The sequence below is a fragment of the Podospora pseudocomata genome (genome assembly GCF_035222375.1).
Source record: "Podospora pseudocomata strain CBS 415.72m chromosome 1 map unlocalized CBS415.72m_1, whole genome shotgun sequence".
Taxonomy (NCBI): Eukaryota; Fungi; Ascomycota; class Sordariomycetes; order Sordariales; family Podosporaceae; genus Podospora; species Podospora pseudocomata.
This window is the reverse complement of record NW_026946363.1, coordinates 1,848,927-1,860,584: the sequence shown is the minus strand read 5'-3', so window position 1 is coordinate 1,860,584 and position 11,658 is coordinate 1,848,927. Positions and strand designations below refer to the sequence as shown.

Sequence of the window (11,658 nt, the reverse complement as noted above, 5' to 3'; positions counted from 1 at the left end):
ACACCCTAGATTCAAAGGTGCTTGTGGCTCTTTATTGCGGGGGGCCCGTCGACGCTGGTTGCGTTGTTGCGGTTGTCTGGGGAGACTTGTTTGTCGCTTGCTAGATAAATCGAAAAACTATTGTTTGGTTTGCAGAGCGGGAGCTTCTGTTTGGCGACATGATTGCGGGTTAGAAAGATGGTTTCTGCGGAACACAGCGGAGCATGGCGGAAAAGGTGGACGGTGGTGGTTAGGTGACATGGCAACAGGATTCAAAGTAAATGAAACAAGAACGATAGCGCATGAAGCCGCCCAAATAAACCAAAAAATGTAGAAGATGCCATTGTCACCACCGCAAGCCGTCTCAATCAGGGGAGGATATTGGTGGAGGCAGGCACAGGAGGGAGAGTCAGGAGGAGGAGGAGGAGGCTGACATGAAGGTCAAAAGCAGCTTCCAGGTACCAAGCTGGGCATGCTAACGAGGGCAACTCCAAATGACAGGAGAAGAGTCAGGGGCAGAAATAAGGCCAGTGAAATCTTGGGGGAAGAATAGAGAGACAGGAAAGGGTCCAAACGAACAATTATGTAGAATGCGGACAATGCGCGATGGTTGGAGTGATGTGGTCTCTTGAGCAGCAGCTGATGCGCGCTCGAGGTTGACGTGGGTATCGCGACGGCGCCGAGTGTTGCGGAATCTGAGAATCCCCAGAGTCCCAGAGAGGTCCACTCTTTGGCTGTCTCGGCTGGGACCTCACGTGATGCTCTCCACTCCAAGACAGGGGCCACGGGGAGGCTCTGGGGGCTGGGATTCGGCACGGGCCCACTTCCTGAGAAGCTCTTGCTCTTGTCTTTGCTGTCTTCTGTCCGAGCTGACAGTTTGCTGGCAAAAGTTCTTAGACTGTTGTGCCGTAACTATTATTGTGAGTTCGAGGAGAATTGTCATCTGTTTATTTTGATTGCCAAGCATATCTCTGACTGTTCTCTTAGGAGAACTATTGACTGTTTACTGTCTCCATCTGAGGAAAGAGCTCGGCGCCCCTCCTTCCAAGGTAATACCAAAACTTGTAGGTCGGTCAAGCTCTAAGTATGTGATTTCATGAGGGTGGTCGCTATATACTGTTTTGTTTCCAGGATGACTCTATCTTGTTACAAGGACCCTGATCTTGAACTTGCATCCGTCAGTCAGGCCACCGAGGCTGAGCTCCATCTTGGCCGATCCCACTGTAGTGTCCCTCATGAGAAGGATCGAAATGGCTTCACAAGATCGAAATTGGAAAATAGCATCAGCATTACTTGACTCCATTTGAATAATTGCCACGAGAAAGGCGCATGCTATATAATCGTGTACCTGTCTCCCCAATGCCCGTCTTCATTATCTGTAGCTTGACATCATCGAACACAATTTGATTATCATCTGCTTCACCACCATTCTGCCAAAGATCAATTGATATCTCCAACACACATATCTCAAAGTCCAACTCCCATTATCATCATCATCACATCAGGCCATTCAGCCAACGTTGGTCCCGCATCGACTGCAACTGCTTAGGTGGGGTGTTGCTTCCAAAGCGAGGTATGTCGTCATACCTAGGTTGGCGGCGGCTTGCCCGTCTCAATCCGTCCACAGCCTTTATAACCACCACAACCCCGACTTTTCCAAACTAACAGCCGCTTCAGTGACTTCCAAAACATCAAACCGGCGATAACTCACAAAACACCGCCAAAATGACCACTTACATACCCCAACTCACCCTCCCCGAGTCCATCTTCTCCTCTTTCCCAGCCTCCATCCTCCTCCCCATAACCCTAGGCTCAGCAGTAGGATGGTCAACAAGGCGTAAGTAACCTCCCTCATAACCCCTCCCCCACCCAACCCTCCCATCCAGCCCCTTAGCTAACATCTCTCTTCTTACTTCCAAGCAGCAAAACAAGTGCCCCGAACCTATCTCTCCCTCAACCAACCCCCCCTCCGCCCACCCCCCCAAGTCTTCGGCCCAGTCTGGACCCTCCTCTACGGCCTAATGGGCTACGCCTCCCACCGCGCCTACAGCATCGGCACCTCCCCCCTCAACCTCCCGGGCATCATCTCGGCCGCCCGCCAAGGCACCACCCTCTACACGATCCAGCTCGGCCTCAACCTCCTCTGGATGCCTCTCTTCTTCGGCTGGAACCGTCCCATCCTCGCCACCGCTGATGTGCTTGCTCTGGTGGGAGTGAATGGGTATCTGGCCTGGTTGTGGGGGACAAAGGTTGATGCGACGGCGGGGTGGTTGCTGGCGCCGTATGTGGCTTGGTTGAGTTTTGCTACTTATTTGAGCGCGGGCACGGGGTACTTGAACAATTGGGATTTGAGCGGGGCATATGAGAAGGCGGATGGGGAGACGAAGAAGAAGAGGTCTTAGTTGGGGCGTTTGGGGACGAGGTGGTTTTTGTGGAAGGGGTGAGAAATATGGATACACGCGAGGGTGATTAGGAGCAATGTGAGACGGCGGAGGTGGTGGCTGGGGCTGGAATGAGGGGAGGTATGACGATCTTTTATGTGTAGTATGCTCATGGGACTTGTTTCTAACCCGGGTGGAGGATGATGCTGGCAAAGATGTGGCTTAAGTGGGACTCGGGACAAGGTCAGAAGTGAGTGTGAGGATGGCATGGTTATGTCAAAAGAGCGTAAAGATTTGTAACGGCGGAACCAATGGGTCAGCATAGATCCCTTTGGGAGGGATCATTGAAAATATAATTACAAAACGCCGTTTTATGTAGACCACTGACATGCACACACTTCATCTCATTGCTACTACCTTGCAAAATACCCCCAACTCAAAATTGCCAAATCCAGGGCTTTTTTCCCCCTCCCCTTTCTCATCAAACTCGAAAGCAAATTCCCAGTAACGAATCAGTGCCCATTCTCCCAACGCCCGCTGATGATAATGTCGAATGACATAAAAAATATTCGCCCGCCGCTGCCGTCTATGTTGCCTGCCTGCCTCTTTGACAATGCAAACTCCTCTCCTTCCCTGGTATAACTCTAGCGTATAGATCCCCATCTACCCATCTCCCTTTTATTGCATAGGCAAATACTTCTTCAACCCATCAAACACCATAAAGATAAACGCCGAGCTCGGCACCGACCTCAACACCGTGATCCCACACCCCCTGTAGAACCCCTTCAGACCAGCCTGCTTCCACAACGCGGCCGTCTCCCCCATAAACGTCTTCTTGGGCCCCACCTCCCCAATCGGCGTGGTCTGCATCCTCGACTTGACCGTGTCTGCCGGAAAAAACAAAAAGTTGTAGGCCATGCCCGCCGAGGCGCCCGCTACCGCCTGCTGCCAAAGGGGAAGGGCATCTTGTGCTCTGATCTGCTCGAGATGTTGCGAGGAAGTGGCTCTGCTCTCGTTCCACTGACGGAAGAGCTTGGTGGTGGTCTCCTTGGAGCCGAACCAAGCCGCGCAGCCGCCTGCTTCGCGGATGAGGGTGCCGAGCTGGCCGTGCCAGAAGCCCGAGATGCCCTGGTGGCGGAAGATGTCCCTTATGACGGGGATTGGCTTCAGGGGGGCGGCGGCCTTCCCGCCCGTGTCAGGGACTTGGATTTTGCACTTTACCAGCTCGACGGGGGTGAGGATGAAGGAGGTCATGGCGCCGGCGAAGCCGCCCGTGAGCCAGAGGGTTTGGAGAGACAGCGGCTTGTCGTGGGAGGCGAGGCCGAAGCCGTAGGTGAGGTCGCGGCCGATGCGCTCCCAGAAGAAGAGGGACGAGTTCTCGAGGGCGGCGCCGACGAGGGGGGCCGAGATGCCGCGGTAGAGGCCGAGGAGGCCGTCGGAGCGGAGGGCCTGGCGGAAGCAGTCGAGGGGGCCGGTGTAGCGGAGGGGGAGGTGGTCGGGTTGGGATTGGAGGCGGACTTTGACTGTGTCGAAGGGGTATTCGATGTATTTGCCCACTACACCGGCGACCTGAAAAGAGGTGCATGGTAAGTTTTACTGCGTCAATAAGATATGAAGGGGCACTCACTGAGCCGTAGACGATGTCCTCAACAGCCTCCATGACGGCGGTTTTGGGCTTGAGGATTACTGGTGTGGTGATGCAGGGGGATGTGGTGGATGATGAGGTTGGTGCAGGAGGCACCTCTGGTTTAAGTGTGACTGCTGGCTCCATAGTGAGTTGGAACTGTGGGAGACGTTCACTTCCTCTCTTCTTTTGACAGCCGGGAGCGAATAGCCCAGTGTCGAGACCCTCCTGGGCGCACAATGGCACACACACGCTCTCAATTGAGTCCCCGACACTGCGCGTGATAAAGACGCAGGACACGGAGCAGAGCGCAGAATGCGGCTGCAGAGATTCTTGATACCTCTTATGAGGGGGATCCCGGTTGCGAATTGGAGTCTTTTTCGAGACAAGATAGGATGACGACCTGCAGCTTGGACTTTGGAGAGCGGGCGGGTGTGACTGTGAAGACACTGGTGAGTGACAGACAGACTTGGACTCGGCCGGGTTGCAGCGAGGGTGAAACGACCCAAATAATAAAGAAAAGACAAGACAAGACAAAACTATTCACTGCCACCACGACCCAACCCCCGAATTCCCACTCACATGAGCGCTTTGCCGTCTCAAGTTTCTTCAGTCACCGCTCAAAACTGAGAGTTGATCCCGGGAAACCCCACGAGGGTCAAGATCCGATGAGCGGGGCGGGGACCGGTCTGGAGGGGCTACTATCAGGAGCAATGCAGGGAAATGCTTTGATGGGTGCTCGCCCTTTTGTAGGCCGGCGAGGTCGTAGAGACCTCACACCACCTCAAGGCTGAAGCAGCAGCTTCTCCCGGTGTTGCGAAATCGGCTGTCGATCAATACAAAAGCATGGTGTTGTGTAGTGGCAGAATCCAAACTCGGCCATCAGATGTTCAAAGCCCTGGGAAAAAAAACTTGGAAAACCGTTCAGCCGTCTGCTGGTTAGCGGAAGCCAGCCGTTGTGCTGTTACCCTGGGGGCTTGGCAACCCAGGGTTAGCGGTTTGGCAGGGCAAGGAGGGACGTCTCCGGGTTGCGATTCAGCCCTGGGGTTCCTGGAATCGCATGATTGATGCTGCTTGCGTGGCAATCCCAGACCTCGGTAGCAGTGGGGTTTGGAACAAGATTCGAAACGTTCCAATGGGGTTTTTTGTGAGGTGTTTTGCAACTGGGTTACCTAATCGGCATGTTGGGTGGGGGATGATGGGCCACATGGACCATGTCAAAGATGATCAGATAAGATCATCTAATCAACCATCAGTGGCATTTGCCAACGACATCTCCACTAATAAGCCAACTCTGGCGCCGAGTTCGCTATTTTCGCTCTCCTTTACACCGGGCTCTCACATGTTAAACAGGTGCCGAACGACGAGCCGTTGAACTAGTCTAGACTCTAGTTGTTGGGATCTGTTTAGTGGAATATGGACCATGGGATATCATAAGAGAGACCTCGAAATATGTTGCACGTGGCCAACAACTCCGTGGTCACTCGTTACTCAGGAAGCAGAAGTCGTTGAAGTGACGCTATACTTTTATTGTGGACGGAGCGTTCCGTTGATCACGAAAGACTACAAATTCTGTCCCACTCATGTCGAGGGCAGAAAAATAGAGTGAGACAAAACATTAACGCCTTCAGAGATGATCTACATACTTCTGATTATGTTTCATGATGTGTTAACTATTCTGAAGGCGTCTCGACTATTTTGAAGGCATTTCGATTATTTTAAAGGCATATCGACTATCTTCCAGGACATGTAGACTATGAAAAGCCCAATTATTATGTGGAGACACCTATAGACAATCTTTAAAGGCCCATAGACACTCTCTTAAGACCTACCAACTATCTTCGAATGCCTATGACTATCTTGTCCGGCCTATGGACTGTCTTTTATGTCCCAGGAGCAAACAGTCTTAAGCCTTAAGTCCTGTCCAATACATGGTGCACAGACCACCCAAGCATAAATCAGGGTACTCGCTTATTTTTGACCGTGAACCTTGGAGGCTACAACTGACCTTTTCTTCACACAACCATCGTTCTGCGCCCGCAAGATCAACCACCGATGGCTTCACGACGAGAACCACCTGACCTGGCCGCCTTGCTACGGCAAAAGAAGGCCCAGGAGGAAGCCGCCTCAAAACCGCGATTTATCTCCAAGAAAGAACGCGAGCGCCTCGCCGCCGAAAAGAAGGCCAAAGAAGAGGAGGAACTGAAACGAAAAGAGACAACATTGGAGAATGGCCATTCCAATGGCAGTTCTCAGCCATTACGGCCTCGAAATGAAATTCCGACTGGCCCTAAGGCGATGCGAGCGGACGACCGAGGAAACAGGCAAGGCGACAGACGAGAGGGCGACAGGCGAGATGATGACCGGGGCCCGCATCGCGCCGGAGCAAAGCGCGGCGCCCCCATGGATGACGAAGGGCGGCGGACGAAGATGGAAATGAACGACGAGGCCGAGTTGCGCGCCAAATATATGGGGCCTGTTGTCAACCAGTCTACCTTCTCGGCTAAGAAGAAGAGAAGGAGAACGGCCGCGAATAAGTTCAACTTCGATTGGGACCCAGATGATGATACGAGCCGACCGGATGATCCTATCTACAAAGACCGCCTCGAACCAGTATTCAAGCGTGGGGGCGAAGAGTCGACCGACGAGCTTGTAAGAAGAAAGGCGGAGGCTATCCGGCGTGGAGATCCAGAAACGGGAGAGGAGCGTGCCAGACAGCTTCTCGAACAGCACGAGCGCGCCAAGCAAGCAGCTAAACGCAAGGCTTTGGGCTCACATTGGTCGGAGAAGAGACTGGAGGAGATGAAGGAGCGTGACTGGCGCATCTTCAAGGAGAATTTTGGCATTGCCACCAAGGGCGGTGCTATTCCGAACCCTATGCGTAGCTGGGAAGAGTCGAATCTGCCACGGAGGCTACTGAATATCGTTCACGATGTTGGCTACGACGAGCCATCGCCTATCCAAAGGGCGTCTATTCCTATTGCTCTCCAGGCCAGAGACTTGATCGGTGTGGCCGTTACCGGTTCCGGTAAAACAGCAGCTTTTTTGCTGCCGTTGTTGGTATACATTTCTGAGCTCCCGCCCTTGAACGATGTCAACAAGAACGACGGTCCATACGCCCTTATTCTTGCCCCGACGAGAGAATTGGTACAACAAATTGAGAACGAAGCTCGGAAGTTTGCCACGCCCCTCGGGTTCACTGTCGTTAGCATTGTTGGTGGTCACTCTCTGGAAGAACAAGCCTACGCTCTCCGCAACGGAGCAGAGATTATCGTTGCTACGCCAGGTCGTCTGGTCGACTGCCTTGAAAGACGACTTTTGGTCTTTACTCAGTGCTGCTACATCATCATGGATGAAGCCGATCGCATGATCGACCAAGGTTTCGAAGAACCCCTGACCAAGATTCTGGACGCACTCCCAGTCACCAACGAGAAGCCAGATACGGAAGAGGCCGAGAATCCCCAGCTCATGAAGAAATATCTGGGTGGAAAAGACCGTTACCGTCAGACGATGATGTACACAGCTACGATGCCTCCACTGGTGGAAAGGATCGCCAAAAAATACCTACGTCGCCCAGCCATCGTCACTATCGGCAACGCAGGCGAAGCCGTCGATACTGTTGAGCAACGCGTCGAGTTCATCGCCGGCGAAGACAAAAGGAAGAACAGACTTCGGGAGATTCTCAACTCGGGCCAGTTCAAGCCGCCCATCATTGTCTTTGTCAACATCAAGCGAAACTGCGAGATGGTCGCCAAGGATATCAAGTCTTGGGGCTTCTCCACGACGACACTTCACGGCAGTAAGACGCAGGAGCAGCGTGAGGCTTCGCTTGCGTCGGTGCGGAACGGCCAGTCGAGCATTTTGGTGGCGACAGATTTGGCCGGTCGTGGTATTGATGTGCCGGATGTGAGCTTGGTTGTCAACTTTAACATGCCGTCGAGCATTGAGAGCTACACGCATCGTATTGGTCGTACGGGTCGTGCGGGCAAGAGTGGTGTGGCTATTACGTTTTTGGGTAATGAGGATACGGAGGTGATGTATGACCTGAAGCAGATTATCTCCAAGTCGAGTATTTCTAAGGTGCCGGATGAGTTGAGGAGGCATGAGGCTGCGCAGAGTAAGCCACAGAGGGGGCAGAAGAAGGTGGAGGATAGTGGTGGGTTTGGAGGCAAGGGGGGATGGCAGTAGGGCTTTTAATAAGATGCCTTCAATTTGGTCCTCATCATGGTTGTAAATCTTTGTTCTTGCATGTATCTGCACTATTAACCCTGGCTTTGCTACTAGGGACGAGGCCTTAAAGATAGCAAAGAGGCTTTTATAACCAGTAAATTGGTATTAAATATCTGGTATAAACCCTTATAGACAGTCGAAAGGTCCTAAACCATAATAGAATGCATTTCTCGTCTCTCAGTAGCCTACGAACCACAGGGTTAGGGTCTCCCAACCTGCCCACTCCCATCAACCAATCCCAACCCTAGAACTTTTTTCGATAACCGACCCTGTCCGTCAAGCTCGCTCCCACCCTCACTCCCAATTGCGAACCTCTACGACCGCACCGTCACCAATCCAACATCCCCGTCCCCCGGGACGACGACGACGACAACAACAACAAACACATCCCGCCCACCATGGCGACCCCCACCAACCCCTCAACCTTCATCCAACTAGCGCAATCCCTCCCCCCCCGCCTCAAGACCTTTCTGGCGCGCTACCCCCCCCTATCCATCCTCCCCCTCGGCGCGGCCCACGCTCCGAGCAAGGCCCTCACCTTTTACCAGCGCGAGACCCCCAACCCGTTCCTCCCGCGGAAGCACCCTGTGACCGGCAAATGGCACGACCCAAAATACTCCCTGCGTAGACAGGCTGAGCTTGTCAAGTTGGCGAGGGACCACGGAGTGGAGGAGTTGCTGCCTTATACGGAGAAGGGGACGGAGACGAGACTGGCGAAGAGGGTGGAGTTTGGGTTGAGGGTGAAGGGTACTGGTTTGGGTGAGAAGGTCAAGGGTCATAAGCATGAGAGGGTGCTGGTTGCAAAGTACGTATTCCTTTGGGGAGAGGGGGAAAGATGGGGTGCTGACAGGATGATAGGATGGAGAAGAGGAGGAAGGCTATGCTTGAGATGCCTGGGCTTATTAGGGAGTGGAAGAAGGTATGTAACAAGGGAAAATAGTATGGGAGAGGGAGAGGGAGGAGTGCTAATGAGATACATAATAGGTTGGGAAGCGCAACTGGAGCAAGTTCCCCAGGTAAAGGCGCTACGATATCACGAAGACGATCGACGGAGAAAAAGGACAATGGGGGGGAGGAGTACCAAGAGGATGATGGGGGAAAAGTGTATAGATTGGGAGGCAGGGCAGGGCAGGGCAGGGCAGCATTTGTATCAATACCAGCAAGACAACAAGCAAAAATGTACAACACACATATTCACAACCAACTTGCTTTGGTTCATTGATCAAAAGTGCGACATTGGTCTCTCCCAGGAATACTGACAAGAGCAGGTGCACTTGTATACCGATGGGAAACAAAACGTATGAACTACCTCGGCTTCTATCAAAGATTTGCAAAAGTAACTACAAAAGAAAGAAAAACGAACGATTCTTTTCCTTTTTCCATTTCTAAGTTTCTTCCAACTCCAATGCTTGCTTGCCCTTTGCTTTCCCATAACCCATCCATCCCTTCTATCAACACCATGCCAACCAACCAACCAAGTTCAGCGCTCAAAATATCAAAACCGCTCCAGTCAACTCAGTCTAAAAGTTCTCCCCCAACTTCCCCACCAGCTTCCTCTTCACATCCTCATACACCTCCTTCGGTCCCGGCGTCGCATCCACCTTGATCACCTTCCCCTCCTTGTCATAATACTCCACAACCGGCATGCTCGTCTCAACAAAAGTCCTAAACCTCTTGCGGATACTCTCCGCATTATCATCCGCCCGCCCGCTCGTCTTGCCCCTCTCCAACAGCCTCCCCTCCATCACCTGCTCCGGGCAGTCAAAGAAGAGCACCAGCTTCGCGGGACAAACCACCTTTTCAAACTGGAATGCCTGGTCCATCTTCCTCGGGAAGCCATCGATCAAGAAGCGCGCCTTTTTCGAGCCAGACTTGGCGATGGCGTCGGCCATGGCGTTCTCAAGGAGGGCGACGGTGACTTCCATCGGGACGATGGCGCCGTTCTTGATGCAGTCTTGGATTAGCTGGCCGTATTGGGAGCCGGGGCGGTCCTGCTCGGCGCGGAGGAGGTCGCCGGCAGAGAGGTGGTGGAAGGAGAAGTCGTTGACGAGGTTGGCGCATTGGGTTCCCTTGCCGGCGCCGGGGCCGCCGAGGACGAAGAGGACTGTTACTTCTGAGGGGGAGAAGGCTGGGGTGGGTTTGGCGGAGGAGGAGGCGGTTTGCTTGGGGTTGGGGGGCATGTCTGCGGTTTGGGGCGGTTAGTTGTGGTTTTGTTTGGGTATAGTTTTAGGTTAGATAGGTATGTCGTATTGTGATGTCGAGATCAGGGCAGTTGATGGGCGAGTTTCAAGAGACATGTATCGTTGGAGGTTCAAAAAGTGACGCTCTTTGAGGGTGCTTCCTGCCTTGAAACCTGGCATAGCTACACACCTCACATGGCACAGCTCGATTGCCCCTCCAACAAATCGGCAGCTGCAAAGCTCCCGCCTGTTCTTTGGGAACTCTCCATGCCGCACCAACTCCTCCCCTATTCGTCCAACTACATCATCCATGTCCGCTGTGCGCCCATTCGTTGTCCCCCAAAGAAAAAGTAAACTTACTCTTTTGCCTGTTAATCAACAACACCCACCCGCCAGTACCAGCAGCCAACACCAGCACAAACGGCCAGAACTTGACCTTTGTCCCATCACCGCTTGAACCGCCCGAGCTGTAGGATCTGTACTGTTGCGACTGGGAAAACCGGGGGGCAGCCTTGCTGGCGTTGGCGGTAAAAGCAGGAACGGAGAAGGTAGGACGGAATTGCTGCGACTTGGGCAACAAGGAGATGGTACGACGGATCGCAGCAGTGCTGTTGTTGCGCACCAGCTTCCGCCAGGCTTGGCGTCCTACTGCTGCTGCTGCTATAGACATTGTTCGGTTCTCGTGTGTGTGTGAAGTGGTTTTGCGCGCGCGCGAGGGAAGCTCGTGATAGGGGATGGGCGGCGGGCAGCGCGCACAATGCACGATGACGACGCGGGGTGATGGGTGAGTTGTGGCGGTTGGGTAAGGGGTATGTATGGTCCGTCAGGGACAAGCAAGCCAGTCTAATTGGTAAGAAAGAAAGGCGAAGATACAACGGAGCAAAAAAAAAAAACACAGAACAGAATCAGGAGAGGATCGCTGAGATGGGATGGAGAGTCAGGTTGGCTTGTGCATAATTAGAGGTACCCAAAATAAAATTGTTAGTGTCATGTCATCTCATCTCTTGGTGGACCCCTGAATTGCCCGCGCCTATAGTTACAACCGTCTAACATTATTTTTCCAGAGAACGGCTGTGATGAGGCGAGGCCCTACTTTCCGTGTTGAAGTTATCTATCACACCAAAGTTGAAACCGAAAGATGTGATCAAGTTGACGCCGTAACCACCTTGACAACCTCGAGATATTGACCCCATCTCCTGCCCGCCCCCTTTTGGGCCACCAATACTGCCACATCAACCACGTATCTCAACATGGCGGTTGCACA

The 11,658-nt window shown here is 53.0% G+C and overlaps 6 protein-coding genes across 6 annotated transcripts; 3 read left to right on the top strand and 3 right to left on the bottom strand.

Moving 5' to 3' along the window:
• Positions 1-11: 11 nt before the first annotated feature.
• On the bottom strand, positions 12-922 carry QC762_0006240 (uncharacterized protein; the record flags this gene model as incomplete). Its single annotated transcript, XM_062882830.1, is given in 3 exon segments — positions 12-100; positions 559-722; positions 735-922. 3 exon segments carry the CDS (start codon positions 920-922, stop codon positions 12-14), a joined length of 441 nt encoding a protein of 146 aa, XP_062748160.1.
• A 449-nt stretch (positions 923-1,371) lies between these two features.
• QC762_107990 (uncharacterized protein) lies at positions 1,372-2,752 on the top strand. Its single transcript, XM_062885210.1, has 2 exons — positions 1,372-1,816; positions 1,903-2,752. Exons 1-2 carry the CDS (start codon positions 1,705-1,707, stop codon positions 2,379-2,381), a joined length of 591 nt encoding a protein of 196 aa, XP_062748159.1. The 5' UTR covers positions 1,372-1,704; the 3' UTR covers positions 2,382-2,752.
• ORT1 (mitochondrial ornithine carrier protein) lies at positions 1,914-5,065 on the bottom strand. Its single transcript, XM_062885209.1, has 2 exons — positions 3,988-5,065; positions 1,914-3,929 (listed from the first exon to the last, which is right to left on the bottom strand). The coding sequence occupies exons 1-2, from the start codon at positions 4,129-4,131 to the stop codon at positions 3,039-3,041; spliced, it is 1,035 nt and encodes a 344-aa protein (XP_062748158.1). The 5' UTR covers positions 4,132-5,065; the 3' UTR covers positions 1,914-3,038.
• Positions 5,066-6,039: 974 nt separating this feature from the next.
• Positions 6,040-8,172, top strand: PRP28 (mRNA splicing protein prp28; the record flags this gene model as incomplete). The annotated part of the gene is made up of 1 exon (XM_062885208.1): positions 6,040-8,172. The coding sequence occupies one exon, from the start codon at positions 6,040-6,042 to the stop codon at positions 8,170-8,172; it is 2,133 nt and encodes a 710-aa protein (XP_062748157.1).
• A 318-nt stretch (positions 8,173-8,490) lies between these two features.
• Positions 8,491-9,409, top strand: QC762_107960 (uncharacterized protein). Its single transcript, XM_062885207.1, has 3 exons — positions 8,491-9,019; positions 9,073-9,133; positions 9,199-9,409. Exons 1-3 carry the CDS (start codon positions 8,613-8,615, stop codon positions 9,232-9,234), a joined length of 504 nt encoding a protein of 167 aa, XP_062748156.1. The 5' UTR covers positions 8,491-8,612; the 3' UTR covers positions 9,235-9,409.
• Positions 9,410-10,693: 1,284 nt separating this feature from the next.
• On the bottom strand, positions 10,694-11,064 carry URA6 (bifunctional uridylate/adenylate kinase; the record flags this gene model as incomplete). Its single annotated transcript, XM_062885206.1, is given in 2 exon segments — positions 10,694-10,749; positions 10,755-11,064. Coding segments are annotated over 2 exon segments (366 nt in total).
• Positions 11,065-11,658: the final 594 nt, after the last annotated feature.

Excerpts from the sequence above, each read along its gene's own strand:
- QC762_107960 (XM_062885207.1), top strand. The coding sequence starts at position 8,613 with ATGGCGACCCCCACCAACCCCTCAACCTTCATCCAACTAGCGCAATCC. Across the intron at positions 9,020-9,072 it reads GAGAGGGTGCTGGTTGCAAA|GATGGAGAAGAGGAGGAAGG; the intron begins GTACGTATTCCT and ends ACAGGATGATAG. Across the intron at positions 9,134-9,198 it reads TTATTAGGGAGTGGAAGAAG|GTTGGGAAGCGCAACTGGAG; the intron begins GTATGTAACAAG and ends GATACATAATAG.
- QC762_107990 (XM_062885210.1), top strand. The coding sequence starts at position 1,705 with ATGACCACTTACATACCCCAACTCACCCTCCCCGAGTCCATCTTCTCC. Across the intron at positions 1,817-1,902 it reads AGTAGGATGGTCAACAAGGC|CAAAACAAGTGCCCCGAACC; the intron begins GTAAGTAACCTC and ends ACTTCCAAGCAG.
- ORT1 (XM_062885209.1), bottom strand. The coding sequence starts at position 4,131 with ATGGAGCCAGCAGTCACACTTAAACCAGAGGTGCCTCCTGCACCAACC. Across the intron at positions 3,930-3,987 it reads AGGACATCGTCTACGGCTCA|GTCGCCGGTGTAGTGGGCAA; the intron begins GTGAGTGCCCCT and ends ACCTCTTTTCAG.